The sequence below is a fragment of the Anomalospiza imberbis genome, chromosome 29 (assembly GCF_031753505.1).
Source record: "Anomalospiza imberbis isolate Cuckoo-Finch-1a 21T00152 chromosome 29, ASM3175350v1, whole genome shotgun sequence".
NCBI lineage: Eukaryota > Metazoa > Chordata > Aves > Passeriformes > Viduidae > Anomalospiza > Anomalospiza imberbis.
In genome coordinates, this window is record NC_089709.1 from 1,784,112 (window position 1) to 1,805,070 (window position 20,959).

At 55.1% G+C, this 20,959-nt stretch overlaps 2 protein-coding genes across 11 annotated transcripts in view; one reads left to right on the forward strand and one right to left on the reverse strand.

Moving 5' to 3' along the window:
* Positions 1 to 12,606, reverse strand: part of UBAP2L (ubiquitin associated protein 2 like) — a 30,111-nt gene extending 17,505 nt beyond the window's left edge. For 5 of the 10 annotated variants that reach the window (XM_068175125.1, XM_068175118.1, XM_068175121.1 and 2 more), the window contains exons 1-9: positions 12,524 to 12,606; positions 8,530 to 8,659; positions 7,883 to 7,960; positions 6,713 to 6,823; positions 4,060 to 4,228; positions 3,688 to 3,783; positions 2,938 to 2,983; positions 2,517 to 2,626; positions 905 to 979 (exon numbers count right to left, since the gene is read on the reverse strand). In XM_068175125.1, coding sequence (XP_068031226.1) covers positions 905 to 979; positions 2,517 to 2,626; positions 2,938 to 2,983; positions 3,688 to 3,783; positions 4,060 to 4,228; positions 6,713 to 6,823; positions 7,883 to 7,960; positions 8,530 to 8,619 — 775 coding nt within the window. In that variant the 5' untranslated portion in view covers positions 8,620 to 8,659; positions 12,524 to 12,606. Of the gene's footprint in view, positions 1 to 904; positions 980 to 2,516; positions 2,627 to 2,937; positions 2,984 to 3,687; positions 3,784 to 4,059; positions 4,229 to 6,712; positions 6,824 to 7,882; positions 7,961 to 8,529; positions 8,660 to 12,285; positions 12,416 to 12,523 lie in introns of those variants that run through there. The other 5 variants (XM_068175122.1, XM_068175119.1, XM_068175124.1 and 2 more) reach the window with 3 other exon arrangements.
* A 20-nt stretch (positions 12,607 to 12,626) lies between these two features.
* Positions 12,627 to 15,859, forward strand: C29H1orf43 (chromosome 29 C1orf43 homolog). The gene is made up of 7 exons (XM_068175142.1): positions 12,627 to 12,786; positions 13,186 to 13,287; positions 13,472 to 13,580; positions 13,750 to 13,803; positions 14,067 to 14,233; positions 14,343 to 14,401; positions 14,789 to 15,859. The coding sequence occupies exons 1-7, from the start codon at positions 12,718 to 12,720 to the stop codon at positions 14,985 to 14,987; spliced, it is 759 nt and encodes a 252-aa protein (XP_068031243.1). The 5' UTR covers positions 12,627 to 12,717; the 3' UTR covers positions 14,988 to 15,859.
* Positions 15,860 to 20,959: the final 5,100 nt, after the last annotated feature.

Below are 20,959 nucleotides of genomic sequence, written 5' to 3' on the forward strand. Positions count from 1 at the left end.
TTAACCCAAAATGCTCCAACACAGCAGAAGCACTCCATGCATGTCTGCCTGCTTTCAGGCCCTTGCACGAGAGACTCCTCGGCCTCAACACTTCTCCTCCTGCCCTGACCTTCAAGAGTCAAGTGGCAAGTTCTTCCAGAAGGTCCCTTAGCCTCAACTTCAAAACCTCAGGTTAGATGGAGGAGACAAACAAGATGTTGGCCTTATTGTGGACACAATGGAATTCTGTAGATGTGAGGCAAACTGCATCCCCTCGTGGGCATCTCTTGGCCTCATAAGATAATGGTTTATGAGCAGGAAATAAAGTGGCCAGGCACAGAGCAGCTCTGCCATCAAGCATCCCTGTCATCTCAAAATCCACCATCATCTTCAACTGCAGGGAGGTGAAGAGGAGCAGCCAGGCAGGCTGAGCATGCCAGAGCAGCCATGGGGCACTGCTCACCCAGCAGCAGCCAAAAGCAGAGGCAAAGCACAGAGAGAGCTCAGCCAGACCAGCTGCCCTGGCAGCGCTGGTGCGACCCTGAGCAGGAACAGCAGGGAGGAAGGGCACAGGGACAAGAGCAAGTGACAGCTTTGGAGATGTGAGACACAGGGAGTATGACTGAGCTGCCCCACGCTTCCTGCCCTCAGGTGGGATACTCTGTCACCAGTGCTGTGGACACAGAGCTGCTCTGGACATCCAGAAGCAATGGTTGAAGTTAAAATTTGCATTATCCACAGGAATTGGTGTTAGCTTCTCCCAATTTACATCCAAGGTGTCAAGGTTAGTAAAAGCACGGTCAGAACAAATGTCAGATATTAATTAAAATGAACAAATTAAGAGAAAGAAGAACGACATATCCACAGATATTTCAGATTTTTTTTAAAAGCTATAAAGTAAAGGTATCCGGGGCAGTTAGTGCACCTGGATGTATCGTACCAGGAGCAGTGTCAAATTTTCGGGGATAATTTGACCCCTCACCCCCAATGAAATCAAGTCCTGAAACAAAAAAAAAAAGAAAAGAAAGACAACCAGTGAAATTTTGACTTTTAAAAGTGTAGGTGAGTTTCATTGCCCCCATGTACACCAGTCACATCGTACCTGTGGATATTATTAATTTAAAGAGATGCCTGTGGCTACTGAATTGGAAACAAAACAACCACACACAACACAGGTGACCAGTGGTGTTGCACAATAAACTTTACAGCTGTGTTGTAGTACTAGAGGAAATCTGAGTGGTTCATCAGAAAAATCTTCAGTTCTCCCCCTAACCACACTCTAACCCATTTCATTCCACAATTCCACAAAACACCAACACGGGGAAAATGAAAACCATTCAAACAGAAGCCTGTTCCCACTAGACAGTTAAACTTCCAGCACACAGAGCTGTGTCCATCCCTCTGGTATTTAAAACCCCTTCTCAGCTGCCAAGATGATCGCTCTGTCTGCTGGTGTTTCACAAAAACACCCTCCTTCCACAATAGCTGTTTTCTGAAGGAAAAAAAAAAATGAACAAAACCCAAAGAAAACCCATGAAAACACAAATGAACCACCCCCACCCCTCTCCCTGACACCAACAATATGCAGTAAGAGGTATCCCAGATAATGGGACTTTTAATTCTCTCTTTCCAAACCTATCAGTTTTTTAGCAAAACCAAGAAGTATGGAAGGGGTCTAAAGCACCATTAACACAAGTGTGGATGCTTCTTATACCCAAGACATGGTATTTATTTAAATACTCAGTGATTGTGGAAAAATAGTTTAACTTTGCAGTGGTGCCAGATTGCTCCATAAAAAAGACAAAAAAACCACCAATGAGCCCTGCCCTCCTCCTCCCCAACCCACCCCCCTCAAAAAAGGCTATTTACAGTCAAGGACTGTGACTGTCCCATTCTCACACTGCAAAATCTGAGTTCACCTGTGTCTCAATATTGTGCATACATGAAACAAAACCCAGAGCACCAGTTCTCTAATGCAGGAGAAGGTGCAGAGGCAGCTGGGTGCTCAGAATCACCCAGCAAACATGTTTGCTTCAAACAGGGAAGGCAGCAGAATTGCTTTCAGCTCGTTTCTGTAACCAAGTCCTATTCCCACCACGGTTTGAGCAAGATGACCATGAAAGAAAGAATGCTCTCAGTATCAAAATGAAGAGCAATACATCTGACTCCCAAGTAATTCTCGGGAGGATGCACCAAACACTTGGAGATCTTGGATCTGCTTATCACACTACAGTTTATAAAAAACAGCTTTCCAAGCAGTAGCATGGTTTCTACAGGAAAACAAATAGAGGCAAGTGTTCCTGTGCCTCTGCCAGGCAACAGCACCCACAAGCTCACCCCAAAGCAATCGAGCTCCCGTTTCTAACGTGCAAAGGGTGCAAAGTCTCAGGGTCATCGAATCCATCTCTGAACCAACACCTGTTCTTCCATCCCTGAGCCTAAGACCTGCCTAGAATGTCCTCACTGCAGCTGGATGGATGCAAAACCCACTCACACTCTCAACACAAGCCAGCACGCACACATGTGAAGACTCTTACTCGTGCCATCGTCCGGCTCAAAGCTCCCAGTGTTGTTCCACGTGTTGTTGCTATTCCCGTAGTTCTCATCCGTGCTGGCCGGCTCGGCATAGTCAGCTGGGTTGAAAGTTCTGTAAGAAATGCAAGGATGGAAATGATCACTCTGCCAAAGCATTTTGAAAGCAATTGATTTTATTCAGACCGTATCACATAGCACAAGGCAGTTCTCTCAGCAGAGAGATGCTTCAGCTACACCAGCCATCCCAACTTGAAGTTACCATGATGCAGCTTGGGCCTTATTAACCAAAAAAAACCCCAAAAAAACCAAAAAAACCTCCCCAAAAAAACCAAAAAGAAAATGGGAACAGAAATGACTGACACAAACAGTACCACTCATGCACAGACTTTTATTTTTGCTGTGGTTTGTGTCAGTGAAACTTACCCCATGCCTTGGGCAGAAAATCTTCCCCCTCGCCGTCCAGAGCCACCTGTAAACACATACACATGCACTGCTGTCCCTTGGCTCTTACATCACCAGGAAAAGAAACACTTGAACAACACCCAGAGTTCTGATGACCAGAATATGAAAGTGGAGAGGACCTTCCTGGGTTGATGGGATTGCCAGCAACATCTTTTGATGTATGGGAGTGACCTCAGCTGGCTGGCAGCATGATTAGCAATGCATCAATCCAGGCTCACATGAGGTTTCCAGCTGGCACAAACCAGAAGCACTGGACCCTAAATTCTGATTTCTGCAGTATGTGACCCCAACAACAATTCCTAAGCAGCAGATTTTGGGGTAAAACTAATTTCTGCCCCAAGTATTTGAAGTCCAAGCCAGTGGTGGTGCTCAGATACACGTGCAAGAATGATGAGGATGCTAACAAGCCGTTGGCCACCTGCTAAAAGACTTAACCTTGAGTTTTTTAACTTCCCACCTCTGTAATAAAGCACTTTTCTTTTTCCTAACTCCATGGATGTGATGCAAGAACTAGGTGCTGTTTCCAGCATCTTTAACATGGGAAAGCAACATGTAGGCACTAAAAGCAAGCACAAGGACAGAAAAATCAAGTGTATGTTTTCAGTTTGGCAATTCCTCCCATGAAAGAGGCTTTGGCATCTCATAGGAGATAGATATACTGATGCAATTCTCCTCCTCCCACCCCCTGGGAACCTCACACCCCATGTGTACCTCGGCCTCGGCCACGTCCCCGCCTCCCTCTTTCCGTGCCTCTTCCAGAAGATCCTCCACTCTTAGCACCATCTAGTCCATTCTCCTGGCCCCGAACTGAAACAGAACAATGCAAAGACAATTTAAAGACTCCTCCTGCTTTAGCGGGGATGCCAGACCAGATCTCAAACCCCAAAATGCAGTGGCTGTGTGGGGGAGCAGCTCACCACATGCTCCCTGAACTTTTGATTTCAGCTGAATCATCTCAGACAGGGAAGCACTGAACAGATGGGCAGATGTGTCTGCCCAAAAAGCTCTACTGGCAGCTGTTACACAGCACAGTGCTTCAGCAGGAGGGTTTTGGGGGTTATTAAATTTAGGACAGGTCCATACACTCTCTTCCACGGGTGGCACCTCGCCCTCGCCTCGGCAGCCCGCCACGTCGCCTGCTGAAATCCCGCTCCCGCTCCCGGTTTTCTTTGCTTTCTTCACTGGGTTCCGTCTGTCCGCTCTCCTTCTGTCCTGAGACACCTTTCTTCTTCCCAACCATTTCCCAGGAATGCTGAAGGTTTGCAGAGGGGAAAGAAATTAATTACAGTTAGATCAATGGAAGGGGCAAATACACAAAGATTTAAACATGCTACAGAGAATTTAACAGGGTTCTCCTCAGGAATGGTTTCCAGATCCATTTTTTAAGGAGACTATCAGTCCACATACAGCACATCATCTTCCTTTGAGCCAAGCTTTCTTAGAGTTGACTGGCATGCAATTCGAGGTAACAGGAGATGAGTTATTCCATTTCTGCAAAGATCTACTAAAATTCTTCAATAGAGATGGCATGATACTTCCAGAATTCAAAGCATGGAGACATTTACCTTGCTTAGGGGTTAAAAAAGCCTGCCATTTCACACAGGTCACCAGGAGCTCTCAGAATAACCCAGATAAATGTTTCATAGTGATCTGCAGTCAACATTTGGGGTGAGTTCTTTCAGCAGATGCAAAGTTATTAACAAAACCTCTCCCTTAAATATCATCTCAGATGGAGAGAAGCATCACAGAATTTAACCAACAGGCAAGTTCAACTGCAAAATGTCAAGTCTGCCTCCAGCTCATTGCCATGGGCCTGCACCCATGTATCTTCTGACAGTTGCCCTGGTTTCATATTCTTACACTGATGCTGCACACTGTTAGAACAATTAAAAATAGTCTTAAGTCATTGACAATCACCTGAAAACACAACTGGCAGACAGCTGGGTTTCAACGGCAACATGCAGGGACAGTGACAAAAAACCCAACAACACAGTGGCACAAACTGCCATCAAACCCAAAAGTCTTCCAAAGCCTTTCTCCATAGGTATCTGGCTCAGAAATAAACTTTAAAAATACAGCATTCCAAGTAAACATTTTTCAATTACGTTTTTTTTTTTTTAACCAAATCTAATCTAATGCTAAGATCATACCTTCTCCTTTACTGCTTGAAATACAATACATTACCAGCACCCAGCTCAGCAGGTAAGCTGTCTTCAGCACCAGAGCACCCAAGCAACTAACAAGTAACTAACCAAGCACCTGTTGTTCAATCAAGTCTGCTTCTTATAAGAAAATCCCCTTTCTGGGATTGCTGCACAAACTAGACCCAGGTCAGAAGCAGCTCCAAGGTGCCTGACCACTGGCACTGCAGGGGCCACCTGTGCTCAGTGATGCTGTGACCACAAGGCCACTGAGCTGGATCAGTGGCAGCCCAGCCCTTCCTCTGCCAGCTCCCTGCCTGCCTCTCCATGGCCCTGCCCTGCAGGGCCTCCTGCTGCTCATCCAATAAAGGAGGTGCTGCTACACAGCTCCGTGTGCTGCACAATGTCCCGGATGCTACTCTGATGAGCAGTGTGCTTCTCTAGGCAGTTAAATTGCTGGGATAGCAGGGGTTTGTTCTCTGACTACAAGTCACTGATTACAAAAGATGTGGAGGAGAATACAGCCGTGGCAGAGCTGCATCTCAGCAATGCACATCCCTTTTCTACAAGGATTTCCAAAAGCTACTTTATTCAGTTGCCAATGAAAAGGGCTTTCTAAAGTCAAGGAGGAAAGCATACGTGTGTTGTACAGAACTTGTCTGGAGCCAAAGCAAGCAGAGAACCACACACCGGGGAGCAGATGCAATACACAAAGCATAGTCTGAGGTCTCCAGCTCATCCACATACCCCCAGGGCTCATCACAGGCAAAAAAAATGAGCTAAAGCATAATATTCTAAAATGGTATTTAGACTTTCAACTCAGAGTTGAGTTGGCTCCAACCAAACCAGGGTGCCAGGAGGATATGTGATATCAGCAGTGGTTTGGAAGGATGGATCTCACATTCCTAGGCTTTTTCTTGGGCTGTAACAGTACTTGCATCTCTGCTGTCTTTGTCACAAAAGGAATGACACCCTGCATGCAGGAAGGCTCCTCCTAAGCAAGCTTTCTTGCTCTTGGGGCTGACCTCAGCTTGCCTGAGACAAGCACCTGCATGAGAAACAGCAGCCAAGCCCAACTCCACAACAAAAAAACAGAAAAAAGGCCCTCAAAACCATGGCATAGGCAGTAGCACAGAAGGCAGTCAGTGCATCACTGAGAAATAAATCTTTAGGGGTCAGAGACACAAAAACCACGTTGCTCTGACAGAAAGGAACCCCAGCTGACACACCTGCCTTTCAATGCAGGTTACTCAGCCCTGATGAGGAAAGGCAAGCTCCTTCATACTCACTGGTGTGAAAGCACATACAGCTGCCACCATACTGCTGTTGAACTGCTTAGATTCAAAAGCAATAGGAAAGAAATTACTTCTGGCATTTTCCCCTCTATTCCTTCAAACCTAGGGCCATTCTCACAGCCCGTGCAAGCCCACAGAGAGCAGCGCTCAGCAGCCAGGTCACAGTCACACTGTGCATGCTCCTGTGGAACTACTCAGTCATAGGGGCTCTCCTTATCTTGACATTCCTGGATGCCTCACCTGCAAAACAGGCAGTTACACTGAACTAGGCCTCACCAGATTTACAGGACATAATCCTACCGTGTCCGGATTGCCCTCCAGCAGCACGTTGATGGCTCTGTTGACATCCCCATTGCAGTCATGCAGAGCAATCACACACTCGTCCTGGTTCTTGCCTGTGATGTCGATCAGCTGTAGAGAAGATAACACCATGGTCAGCATGCTCCAAACCAAGATGGCTCCAAAATCTCTCTGGGTCTCTCAGGAGGCAAGGGAGTTGAATCCCAAACCAGAAACCTTTCAAGAAAAAATTGAAGGGCTAGGGAATCTCCCCAGTCTTCTCAGCTTAACTGTGTTCCTCAACAAGAAGTGACTGAGGGTGTGATTTTTTGAGTTAACATTGTTTCACTACAACCTCCTTTTCTCAGGATAACACTGTTACCTGCAGAAACAAACTAAAGGTTCAGCAGGACAGAAGTTGCTGCACCTGTATCAAGGCAATACCAAACACAAACACAGGCTGGGGGAGAATGGATGCAGAGCAGCCCTGAGGAGAAGGGCTTGGGGGTTTGAGTTAACATGACCTGGCCATGTACACTGGGAACCCAGGAAGCCAATGCTGTCCTAGGCTCATCCACAGCAGGGGATTCTGCCCCTCTGCTCTGCTGAGAGCCTTCCCTGCAGAGCTGCCTCCAGCTCTGGGGTCCCCAGCACAGGGAGGACAAGGAGCTGCTGGAGTGAGTCCAGGGGAGGCCACGGAGATGATCCAGGGGCTGCAGCCCCTCTGCTCTGGAGACGGGCTGGGAGAGCTGGGGGTGTTGAACCAGCAGAAGTAAAAGCTCCAGGGAGACCTCAGAGCCCCTTCCAGGGCCTAAAGAGGCTCCAAGAGAGATGGAAAGGGATTTTGGACAAGGGCCTCGAGTGACAGGACAGGGAAATGGCTTTCCATTGCCAGAGGGCAGAGTTATACAGGCTATTCAGAAGAAATTCTTCCCTGTGAGGGTGGTGAGGCCCTGGCACTGCTGGAACAACTTGGGATGGTGGAAGATATCACCACAGTACAGGGGTGGAACTGGAGACCCTTTAACATCCCTACTGACCCAAATCATGCTATGATACAACTTTATGAAGCCAGTCCAAGGAAAGTCAGGGAGCAGCCAGGTGTGTCCCTCCCACCCCCCCAGCATTCACAGTACTCCCAATACTGATCTCGCCTTCCTGTCAGAGTTCACCTTCATTTTCCACACTCACTTGTTTCACCTTCTCCTCAAAGTCAGCATCGTTGTGGTCCGAAATCATCTGTGCAAGTCGAATCTGTTCTGCAGTAGCCTAAAGAAATCAGGGAGAGACAGAGCACACTGTCAGAGTGGTGCGTTTCCAAACCATCCTCCAAAGGCCATTCTGCTACCCCAAGTTCTCTGGAAACCCTGGAAAGGAATCAGTATGTAAAGAGAAGGCAGAAACAAGGGTCAGAGAAGGAAAACTCCGGGGAGAAAGTGAGATGAAAAAGGAGCAAGAAGAGGAGTCTGGAAGAAAGTGATATACTGTTGAATGGCCTCATGCCACCAGATGAGCAGCAGCCACCCAAACCACATCTGTTTTGGGGCAGACCTCACCACCACCAGACCACCAAGACCCACTGCAAGTGCTTCTCAGCCACTTGCATTCATTAAAGTGTTTGAGGAATGGACAAAGGGAAATAAAACCAAATCTCAGCAGCAGCTCCCACTTGGAGACAGACATGCAAACCCCAGTGTCAGCAGCTGCCCAATTAACCTGACTGTGGCAGCAGCACCTTGTGACACACGGGGAGCTCGTTAGGCCAGCCCAGCCTTTAGCACTGGACCTGCCAGGTCTCCACCTAGAAGCCACCTGGTCCCCATGGCCACTGCCCTTACCTGCGGCCGCTGCTTGTGCTGCGTCTGGCTCTGTGTCTGTGTCTGCTCCCAGCTCCCCCGGGCTCGGTTAGTGCCCACCGATGTCATCATTTACAGTATATACAAATAACAGTATTTACAAGGTGGAACTCTGTGGTGGGGCAGGGGAGAAGAGAGAACGGACTGTTAGATACCAAAAACAAAAGGCAGCACCAAGACTCAACAAACACAAGGGTAACACAGCCAGAATGGCTGCCGTGGATCCCCACCCTCCCCAAAACTCCAGTGGGCCAGGCTGCCATCACCACGTGCTCCCAACACAAAACAGCCACTTGTACTTCTTGAGGTTTCTCTCTGGATACCATGGCAGAGTGCTCCAGATGGAAAATCACCTGCATCCAGGTGGGAACAAGCAGGCACCAGGAGCCAAAGGAAAATCATAGACTCACAGACTGCTTTGGGTTGGAAGGGATCTTGAAGCTCATCCAGTTCCATCCCCCTGCCATGGGCAGAGACACCTTCCAACAGCCCACGTTGCTCCAAGCCCCGTCCACCCAGGCCTTGAACACTTCCAGAGGTGGGGCAGCCACAGATTCTCTGGGCAAGCTGCGCCAGGGCCTCACCACCCTCACTGTAAAAAACCTCTTTCTCAGGTAATCTAGACTGAGCCTCCTTCAGTTTGAAGCCATTCCCTGGACTTGAGGCAAAGAGTTTAACAACTTCTTGTTGGAACACATGTGAGTGGGCACAGATCTGCCATGCACCCAAGCTGAGGCTGTGGCCATCAAATGGAGCAGGAAGGCTTCAAAAAAAAGCTTAAAAAAAGCATCACTTGAAGGACAGAGCATCTCAGAGCCTCAGACACATCAGCTACTTCCCCTTTCCCCTTTCTTGCCTTTAAAGTAGGGCAGGGGAAGCAAAAATGCTCCAGCAATAAGTGATGCTACAGGTCTGTGGAATTTTTGTGTTAAGGAAAACCTGCCCTTGCAGAAGTGCCTATTTTTACTTATTTAAATTATTCCCTTGAACTGGAAAAACAACGTTTTTCCTAATATTCTTGATCACAAACATACTAAAAATGTGAATAAGATGTCTGCAAGGATTAACAGCCAGTAACACTGTTAGGTAACACTGCTTGAGGCAAAAAATCCCAAGAAAAGTTTGAGTGTCCAAAGCAAGCAGAGTTTTCTAACCTCACACTGGGCCTCAGGGCAGGGGGTGTTGGAGAGGGATTAGCACTGAGGTTTTACCCTCTCTAGTGCCTTTCAGGCAAAAAGGATGTGAGAGACATCCCACAGCACTTGTCAGGATTCACAGCTTCTGAGCTCCTGAAATTTCAATAATCACAGATTTTTTTTGTATTTTTGTATTTCATTACTAAGACTGCAAAGCCTTCCCCCAAAGCAGCAGGACCTGCTGCTGCGCCCCAGGCAGACACGAGGGACATGGGTAGAAGCAGGGAGCTTAATCAGTGCAGGATCTGATCTGAAACACTGCTGTCCACGAGCAGGGCAGCACGGGGAAAAACACAGTGTGCCAAGGAGGGAGCTCAGAAGCAGCGTTAGCAAATAGTGCAGGAAAAGCTGGGGAAGCTCCTGTTGAAGTTTGCCAGGACTCAACTGGGTGAGAAATCCCTCCTGAGAGCAGGGAGGACCTAACACTGCCTCTACACCCCCCACACCTGCTCCCACCAGTGCCTGGCCTTTCTCTGTAGGCAAGTTCCTGTGCAATTGCTCCTGCAGCTCCCCACAAAACCCCCAAACTCCCCCCTTCACAGCCCCCCATGCCTCATGGCAACTTAACACCACAGTTCTACAGTGCCAAGGTCCCTTATCAGGAAACAATCCAAGCTCCTAAGAGCCACAGAGGTACAGGGGAAGAGCACCAAGCCTGCACTTCTGCCAAGGCAGAGCAGAAAAAGGCTTCTATCACCAGCCTTCCCCTCTGTGCAAGCTCCATTCCCGTGGTATATATTTATATTTATTTTTGCTTTCTCCCAGTTCCAAGCTTCACGCGCAGTTTGTTGTATTAAACCAACCTGGCAGCAGAACCACAGGCCCAGAGGGAAGCGATTCCACACATCTACAGAACCCCAACCTGCAGCTTCCCTGGGCTGCAGGTCCAGCAGACTGAGCCCAAACCTTGTGCAGCCCAGGCATTGCTCAGCAGCTGCCATGCTGCACCCTGCCCAGCTGCATCACTGCCACCAGCAACGCGAGCGTTTGTCATTTAACACGCTAAAAACCCGTGAGAAAAACATCCTCGATCAAAACCTCAGCCAGAGCCTGACTCTGTTGAGGCTGCCAGCTGAGGAGGTGTCCCCTTGCAGACCCCTGGGGAAAGAGGACTTGGCTACTGGTAGCTCATTCCTCACTGGGGGAATTTGGGATCAGCAGTGACCCCGCAGAACGGCGTCACCCCCACGCCTGCGCTGGCCCCGCAGCTGCACGCAAGCTTCCCGGATCCAAGCTGCTCTCATCAAAAGCACTTCACCTCTTCTCTTGAAAGAGCAAACCTGCACACACGCACCAAGAGTTGGAAGGGCAGCTCCAGCCAAAGCGAGTGGTGGCCAGTCCACACTGGAGTGTTAGTACTGAATGGAGCAGGGCTCACAGCTCAGGCCAACAGCTCCGCACTCGGACGGGGCCCAGGGAAAACAAAAGTTTCACAGTTACAGGTTACAACACCCTCTGGTCAAAGACATCAGATGAGACATCTGCTGTCACCCCCTTTTGTTCTCAGACCTGCCTTCCCACCAGGCCTAAAGAGGAGAGCCTCAACTACACAAGGAAAGTGCGGAGTCTCCAGAAAATGAGGGGATACAAAAATGTAACAAACTGTTCATTTTATTAGAAACGTCAAATAAGTTACAGTTTCAGAACCAGGATCTGTAGGTCCCATGGCGGTGCCAGACCTGCTGGCTGCTGCTCGCCCTGGCACATCCCAGTTTTAGTTTCCCTGATGTGTTAATACAGAAAAAAATGGTATTTCCACCCCATTCTGACAAAGCTTAATTAACGTGTGCAGAAAAGATCCAAAGCCCGAAAGGAAAGGGCCAGAGAAAGCAAAGCTCTTCCTGCAATACGGGGCAGAATGAGGACCCAAAAGAGGGTTTTCAACACCAGAAGTTTCCCCCAGAGCAGACATGGTGGCTGCAAACCGAATCATTCCATGTACGCAAAGCACGAGCTTTTAGGGAGATGCTCCCGGATATGCCACCAGAGACCCCGACCTGGTATCGACCGGCAGCGCTTGGCTCGGGAGACCCCCGGGCCGCAGGGCGCAAGCAGAGCCCCCAGACCGGGACGGAGGGGCTGGAGCAGGGCGGCACTCGCGGGCCGGGGCTCCTCCAGGACCCCCGAACCGCTGTTGCCCGGGAATTTCACGTGGGCAGCGGAACCACCCCTGTCAGGGCGCACGGGGCGCCACCGAGGAGCGGCGGCAGCAGCGGGCCTGGCGGCCCGCAAGGAGCCCGGCAGGGCGGGAGCACGGCGCCCATTGTTACCGCCGGCAGCGGCGGGGACGGGCGGGCCCCGAGAGCGCGGCAAGGTCGGAGCCGCCCGACCCCGCGGCCCAGTCCGCGGCACACAATGAGGCGACGAACCGGACCGAACCGGAGGGCGCCGCGCCGGCGGGGCCGGGCGGGAGCCCCCACGGCGGCGCCAGGCCGGGCCCGCAACGGAGAGGCGGGCGAGTTCGGGCCGCTTCCGCCCTCATGGCCGCGGCCGCCATTTCACCCCCCCCCCCATCCGCGCCCGGCCCGCCCGCCTGCCTCACCTGCGGCGGCCGCGCGCTACGCCAGCCCCCGGCTACAGCCCGGCCCACTAGGCCGCGCGGGGCCCAGCGGCGGCGGCGGCGGGGCTCAGAGCCGCCCCCGGGGCACCGGACGCAGCTGGGCCGGGCGGGAGGGCAGGCGGCGAGGCCGGGCAGGTAGGGGGCGGCGGCGGGAGGCGGTGGGGGCGGGTTCGGGGGCCGCGCGGTACCGGAGCCGCCGCCGCCGCCGCCGCAACTTTACCTGGGTCCGCCCGCACTGACAACTCCCCCGGCCCCGCCCCCGGCACGTGACCGGGCGGGGCGGGGCTGCCCACGCCGAGGACGCAGCGGCCCCGTACGGATCACGTGAGCCGGGCTCCTCCGGTCACGTGGTGGGGGCGCAGGGCGGCTTTGTGGCCGCCATGTTGTGCGGCCCCGGGCCGGGCCGGGCCGGGCATGGCGGGGGCCGGCAGCAACTGGCTCTCGGGGGTCAACGTGGTGCTGGTCATGGCTTACGGCAGCCTGGTGAGGGCCGGCGGGACAGGGCGGGGCGGGCTGGCTGGCGTGTCTGGCCTGGAGTGTCCGCGGGGCTCCCGTGGGCCCGGGCCCGAGGAGTCATGTCCCGGACTGCGTGTGGGGAACCCCTCGGAGTCGGGCTCGGGGCCCTCACGGGGCTGGAGCGCCCGTGGGCTCCTGGGGTCGGTGGGGCGGGGAGAGGACGTGAGTGGCAGCCTCTGTAGAGATCGGGGGGGTGTGGGGCTGACCTGAGTGGCCGTGGGGCTCCTGGTGGGGTGAACAGGGAGCTCTGCTCGCCGGGCTCGCAGGGGCTGGCAAGCGGGAGCCAGGGGGCTGGGCACAGGCTGGCCGTGAGCCCTCCTCCACCCCCGGCACACGCCTGACCCCCGCCCCGCTGTGGCCCCGCAGGTCTTTGTGCTGCTGTTCATCTTCGTGAAACGCCAGATCATGCGCTTTGCCATGAAGTCCCGCCGTGGCCCCCACGTGCCTGTGGGACAGCACGCACCCAAGGTGGGTACTCTGCGTTCCCTACACCCACGGGCCCATCCGTGCCTGAAGGAGCTGTGCTAGTGCCAGAGCTGCTGCCTCAGAGCGGTGATAGGCGGTGGGGAGCGTTTACCTGGACCTGTTCTCATCCTTCTGAGCCCACAAACAAAGTGAGCGGTCTGTAGATGTATTTTTTCGTGCTGTACAGGATTTGAAGGAAGAGATTGACATTCGACTGTCGAGGGTGCAGGACATCAAGTACGAGCCACGGCTGCTGGCAGAGGACGACGGCCGGCTCCTGCAGCTGGAGACACCAGGTACCGTGCCCGAGGTACCGTCCTGCACTGTTCCCTGGGGCCAGGTCACACCTCTGACTGCTCGTGTTGGTGTCCTGTCACATGAGATGCTGTCTCTTCTCCTGTTTTCCCTGTCCCCGCTTCCCTCCAAGGTTTGCAGAGACCTCAGTTTGTGCTTTCCCTTTACCAGGCTGCTATAACTACCTGTACAGGATGAAGGCACTGGATGCAATCAGGACATCAGGTAAGGGAGCCCAGGGCAAGAGTGGGAGCAGAAGGGTGCAGAGAGACCCTGAATGGGGGTTCCAACAGCCCCCTGGGGAGGCTCCAGGTGCTCACTGGGGAGTGAGTAGCAGTCACTTCTCCCACTGCTGGCCTGAGGGTTGGCTCGTTCCGTGTGCTGGGGCAGTGGGCATGGATGGAAATTTATCCAGCCAGCGGTTCCTGACCGTAGGGATGAGCACAAGCATTTTTTACCTGCACTTCAGCTGTTGTGCCTTTTTCCAGAAATCCCGTTCCAAGCAGAGGGTCGGTACCCAAAGTCTTTAATAGGGAAGAACTTCTGCGCCTACTTGCTGGAGCTGCGGAATTCCAGCACCTCCTTCAAAGGCATCCGCAAAGCCTTGATTGACACCTTGCTGGACGGCTACGAGAGCGCCCGCTATGGCACTGGGGTGAGTGCTGGTCCTCACGGGGCATTCCTGTGCACTGCCCTGCTGCTGGGACTGAGGTCACGCCGTGACTTCAGCCGGGTGTTCCACGGTCTTTTCTATTTGTACCCAGGTCTTTGGGAAAATGGAATATCTGAAGTATGAGGAAGCTCTGAATGAACTGGCAAACATGTGAGTGCTGCTGCCCAGATGCAGTGGTGGGTTCCTGGGCCCCGGCAGCCTGTGGGAGGGTGTGGACAGAGGTGGGTTTAGGGCACAGGTGTCATCTGAGACAGGGGCTGTCTGTGCCCATCTGTCCCTCAGGGTTCACTCCTTCCTTGCAGCCCATCTGTTACTGCAGTTCTGGGTTTGTTCCATGGTCACAGTCGACATTCCTGCTTGTCCCCGACCGCTTTGAGTCAGGCACTTGCACAGAACCAGTAGCTTTAGATGCCAGGATCTCAGTGAGTGCTGTCATCACGAAAGCAGATTTGCTTCGTGTCGGACAGACAGATACACAGGCTGAGCAGCTCCTCTGGGGCAGCAGCAGCGGTGATGGTGCCTCTTCTCTGCCCCCAGCACCAAGGCCCGGGGCGGCAGCAGCCAGCGGCAGCACCAGTCAGCAGTGAAAGACCTCACGCTGTCCCCTGAAGTCTCCAGCCCCACCACCATCCAGGTCACCTACCTTCCTTCCAGCCAGAAGAGCAAACGTGCCAAACACTTCCTGGAGCTGAAGAGTTTCAAGGACAACTACAACACACTGGAGAGCACCCTGTGAGCGTGCAGGGGCCTGCTGCAGTGGGTATGCTGGGCTGGTCTGGGCTGCAGCGCAGGCAGCACTGAGAGGAACCAGCTGCACTCCCAGATCTCCCCCTCACCCCACTGTGGAAGTCATCACTTGGCGGGGGCTCCATTCCAACTGCTGGAGTTTGGCTCTCACCAGGAGCCCACTCTGGAGCTGCTGAGCCCATGGGGACCAGCCCCACAGCCTTCTCTGCCACAGGCTTATCAAACTCCAGCCTTTGAGTCCTGCATTGTCTTGGACCCTGTGAATAAACTCATGAGCTTGAGCTTATTTATAAAGACACGGATCCCAGCCAGCGCTCCCCTCCGCCCGTCCTTCCCTGCGGCAGCTGGCGGGAACTGATGTTTGTCCGTCCTGTCCGTGAGGGTCTTGGGCACTGGAGCCACTTGTCCGTTTTTTTCCGAAGGGTGAACACTTTTCCCCGTGATGTCATTGTTCCTGCTGTCAGCCCTTTGTGCCCAGCCTGCCTGCGCGCCCGGATGGGGTAGAAATAGTTTGGTGCCTGTTCTTAGCACCACGGCTAAGCTGCCGCTTTGGGCTGAGGTTTCTACTCATTCTCCTGCAGCCGGGCATTTGGGGACGTCTCGAGTGGACAAAGCGGTGTTAAATGTCCCATCTGTTCTGCCAAGGGGGTGTTTGCTCCCACTCTCACCAGCGCCTCGCATGCCAGCGTCTGCCGAGCTCCTGGGGCGGAAAGCTCGCGGCCCCACCTTGAGCCTGCATTCTGTCAGGCTGAGGGCAGCGCCGGCAGCTCACCCATCACTGTGGCGTGGGCAACACAGAGTGGAGGGTACAGACCTCGGCACTTTTTAATTACTCTTTAATAAAATGACACTTTAGCTCAAGTGGGATGTGTGCCAGTGGCCTCTGACTGCAGGGCCCTGTCCCTACCCAATCCCAGGCTGCGTCCCTCCTGAAGCTGCTACGAAGTAACCAGGATGCCATTAATGGTAGCCAGGATGCTGCCATTACCGCTGTGGTGACTGAGATGCCATGACAGTAGCTGGCATACAGTGGTGGTAACCAGGATGGCACCATTCCAGGAACCGGGAGGCTGTTACTGTAACCAGGATGCCGTTGCTGCCCGGGTATTCCATTAACACCCTGGCTGTGTCAGGGGGCTGTTGCAGGGTCTCTGTGGCACTGGCCATGGCAGTACCGAATAGCCAGAGCTCCTCACTGCGGCAGGAGGAGGTCAGATGGGGCAGGGCTGGGAAGATGGAAGCTGTTCTGGGAGCAGGTGGAGACAGTGGGCTGCAGTGTGCCCTGGTGCAGGCTAAACCCCGGGCCACGTGAATGTTGCTCTTTGTTTGCAGGTCCAGGCGAGTGGGAATGCTGGAGCAAGGCTCCTGAGGAGGTAGAGCACCCTGGGGGCTGAATCCCCCGTACGGCTGCAGATCTGTGGGTGATGAGGAGCCCTAGCACAGGGCAGGTTGGGGAGAACATCTCTGCATCCCTGACCTGCCCACCCTGTGTCTCAATAGCTGTGGGCAGGGCGCCAGGGAGCACCCAAAGTCATCATCCCTTGGGGTGCTGCAGTGGATCATGGAGTCACGGCTGAAGAAGTGTGTGGAGCTGGAGCTGCACCTTGCAGACAGGGAGCAGGCAGCGGTGAGGCTGGGCAGTGGTTGGGTACAGCTGGGGTCCCCCAGCCCTCTGCTGCCAGGGAGGGGTGCCCTCCTTGTCCTGCTCCACTACGTCCTGGGGAACAGTGTCTCCCAGCTCTGATGAGCCAGGGGGATGTGGGGGTTCAGCACAGCCCCTGTACCTGGCAGATCCGCCGAGACGCCCTGTGCCAGCTCGTCCTAGAGGAGCGCCTACAGCACCAGCAGGAGCTGCGCCAGCAGGGGAAAGCCTTCTATGTGGAGCGGCTCTGAGTGCTCAGCCCAGCGTGCGGCACTGGCCTGGCATCGCCCAGCTCCTGACTGAGAATAAAACACGTTGAGCAAGACAGGCTGTGTCTGCTGCATGTGAGGCGTGGGACAGCCCAGGGCAGCAGCGGGGGGAAGACACATCCCAGCACAATTCCTGTGGCTGGGATCCAGACATGTCGCCTGCAACCCTGGGTGCCCTGGATCCTACACACTTCATCTTGCCCATGGCTGTGCCAGGAGATGGCAGCACGGCCAGCATGCCTCACCAGGCTGGGTGCTCCACGCTGGGTCTCTGGCCCAGCACAGGTCCTGCTGTGCCATGCCGTGTGCCACAGTGCTCCTGGCCGTGTGGCACAGCCCTGCAGCAGCAGGGAGAGGAACCTGGCTGGGCCGGGTGCAATGCTCCCTGTCCCATCCAGGCACCCCACGATCCCTGCCTGCTCCCCAGCTGGCAGGGCCCTATCCCCCACCTCCCATCCCTTCTGCCTGTGCCTGACCTTGGTGTCTCCCAGCCCCAGGGCCCATCAGTGCCTGCTCTGGCTCTGCTTATTGACAGGGCTGGCGGCTGCTGGGCCGGCACCCCCCGCCACGGCCCTTCATTAGCTCGGCTGTCGGGCTGCATCACATCACCCACTGCCACACGCGCGCCCCCGGCTCTGGCACTGCTGCTGCCACGTGTGTCCCTGCCGTCCCCACTGCCACCTCATCGTGTTGCCATCTCAGGGGGCTGAAGCCCCTGACCCCCAAGGCCAGGCTGTGACCCTGTCTTTCCCATGGCACTCGGGATTCTGGCAGCCCCGTGTCCTGTCCCATTGGTCCCCCAAAGCCTGAGCCCCCACAAAGCCCCCAGTGACATTCCCAAGGCTGATGTGTCCCACTGTAGCGAAGCACTGCTGTGGAGTGGGAAGGCTGTGCTTCCAGCCCTCCATGATATCCTGTGTGCCCTTGATGTTGGACACCACTACCCTGGTCCCAGCAGCTACTTCAGTGTGGATCGAGGTCCTGCCTCTGTCACCCAGCATAGGTGGGGCCACATCCTCAACATGGATGCAGCAGGGTGACAGGCAGCCCCTCCAGCTGCTCCTTGGAAGAGATACTCCAGCGAGTTCCAGCAGCTCCCCCAAAGCAAGGGGACGTGAGGCACAACTCCCCTGTGTCAATGGGGCTCGTCCTTGGGCAGGGTCATGTGCAGCCCCTTGGTGGCACAGGGCCCACAGGCCAGGGCTGGCCCCCCAGTATTGACAGCCCTGCTAATGACAGGGAGTGTCACCAGGGGCAGGAGCAGGCGGCGCGGGGCCATCGACCGCATCGACCGGCAGTGCTGGGCGGCAAGGGCGCGGGGGTCCGTGGAGGGGGCAGGGGGACGTCGATGGGTGGTAATTAATGGGAACGAGGCCACGTGTGCAGGGCCAGGGCTGTCGCTGGCCACGTCCCTCTGCTCGGTGCAGCCGAGCGCGGTTATAAACGGCGGCCAGGCGGCCCCCAAGCCAGAGCACAGCAGAGTCCCCCAAGCTGGCCCAGGTAAGATGGTGATGGATGTGGGGTCCCTTTGGCCCCAGCGCTGCCTGCCATGGCATGCTACTCCATGCCAGTGCATGTCACGGTGTGCCCTGACATGCCATGCCAGGAGACCAAGCCCGCACTGCCCTGCTCCAGCTTCATCCCAGCCACAGGACGCCGCCTGCTCCAGCACTGCATCCCGAGCAGACCGGTACCAGCACAGCTGCACAGCAGGCTCCAGGCACTGAGGTGAGGCTGGGTGCTGCCTCTGCAGTGCCTCGGGGGTTATACCTGGATACCACTCCTGCCCCAGCTCTCAGCGTATTCTTCTTTTTCTCTTACAGGCAGCTGAGCTCCGAGTCCTCCCACCTCTGTCTGCCCCTGTCTCTGTCTGATATGTTTGATATTAGGTTGTTTTATTGGAAAACCAACTAAATATCAAACATATTCTTACAGCGCCAGGGATGCCCAGCACCGACTTGGCCAGATGCTGCCTGTGCCGTGTCTCAGGCAGGGGGACCCTCTGCACCCTGTCCTGCACCCTCTGCTAGTCCTCACTGCCCCAATAAAACCTGTCTGCCCATCTCCACAGGATTGAGAGAGGGAGCCCAGAGCCGTCCTGGGGGTTGGCGGAGGTTTGGGATGGCAGCGGGGTCAACGCTTGCCACCTGTCCCCCCGCTCACGCCAGGGATGATGACAATACAAAGGCCCGTGGCCCTGTGCCCAGCACTGCCTCCACTGCCCTGGCATGGGGAGGGGGGTTATTTATGGAGGTGCAGCCACTGCTCAGGGCCTTTGGTGGGCACTGTCTCCCCCAGTGCCCTGCCCAGGGTGTCTGGAGCTGCCAGCAGCTCTCTGTCCCCCGGGTCCCTGGGTGCCGACCCCTTTAGCCCTCAACATCTGTCCCTGGGTGGGAGCAGTGGGTCTCTTCCACGGGAGACCCTAACCTGATTTATGGGGCCAGTGGGACCTCTGGGCCAGCACGAGGAGGCTGCAAATCCCTCAGCTGCGGACGAAGTGCCACCACTTGCCCTGAGAATTCCTCCCTGCGCCTGGGGAATCTGCTCCTCCAGCTGCCAACAGCATCCTCCACCTCAGCACCATCACCACCACAGCCGGAGCTGGACTTGGGGCTCAGCAGGCTCCAGGGGGGTTCTGCCCCCGGTGCTGGGTGCAGTTTCCCCTGCTGCTCCCTGCAGAGCCAAACACTCTCGGCCAAGCCCCTGCTCCCAAAATAGCACCAGGATGATCTTGCCCTTTTCTATGCCGCCCCCGGGCAGGGGTAAATGTCAGCCCAGGGCCACCAAAACATCCTAAGCCCCCCCCAGGAAGGCAAATGGGGGACGAGGACTTCATGCCAGTGCTGCACGGACCCAGTTCAACATCCTGAGGAAGCACTCGGGGCACCAGCCAGGGTGTCCCGTTGCATGGGGGGAGGGGGCACCTGGAACAATGCAGGACCCCCTCTCGCAGATCTGCTGCTGCTTTTTATAACGCCCCAGCTGTCCTCGGGAGCCCAAATAAGGCTGTGACCACCCGGAGACCCCAGGACACACAATGGGTCCCGAGCACAGACTTTTTGGGACGGTGGGGAGGCGGGTCAGCCCAAGAAAGGCAAAGCCACAGTGCTGGGCAGAGCTGATAAACGGTCAGTGGGGCACAGGCAACACAGCTGCCCTACCCACCCATTGTCTGTCTGCATCCCGCTGCCCACCGCTGCCTGTGTCCCACCAAGGATGGAGGCCATCAAGAAGAAGATGCAGATGCTGAAGCTGGACAAGGAGAATGCCCTGGACCGGGCAGAGCAGGCGGAGGCTGAGCAGAAGCAGGCGGAGGAGCGGAGCAAGCAGGTAGGGCAGACAGCCACAGCCCCCAGCCCAGGGGTGTTGCTTCTGCCCGTGCTGGGTTCTTCTGCCTGGTGCTGTGCCTCTGCTGAGCCCAGAACCAACAGAGATTCTGCCTGGGGTATGAGAGTACGGCAGCTGCCGCTATCCCACAGCTCAAGGGCACTCTGAGGGCTGTCCAGGGCTCAGTCCCTGCCAGCTGATGGGATGTGGGAATGGGGTGGACACTGTGGGGCAGAGCTGGTCCCAAGGAAGGGGCAGGACGGTTGCCATGGGGCAGAGCTGAGCCTGGGATGGGGCAGGCAGGGCTCTCTTGGGGTGCAGGGGTTCAGAGGGGTGTCCACCTGTGGTGACACCGCTGTCCTTCCAGCTGGAGGATGAGCTAGCTGCCATGCAGAAGAAGCTGAAGGGGACAGAGGATGAACTGGACAAATACTCTGAGGCCCTGAAAGACGCCCAGGAGAAGCTGGAGCTGGCAGAGAAGAAGGCGGCAGATGTATGTATGGGGTGCAGGGTGGAAGCTGAGTGCTGCCTTGCCCCCCTTCCTGGTGGGACTGCAGCCCTTCCCTATGCCTTGGGGACACAGGAAAGTCCCTTCCTGGTGGGACTGCAGCCCTTCCCTATGCCTTGGGGACACAGGAAAGTCCCTTCCTGGTGGGACTGCAGCCCTTCCCTATGCCTTGGGGACACAGGAAAGTCCCTTCCTGGTGGGACTGCAGCCCTTCC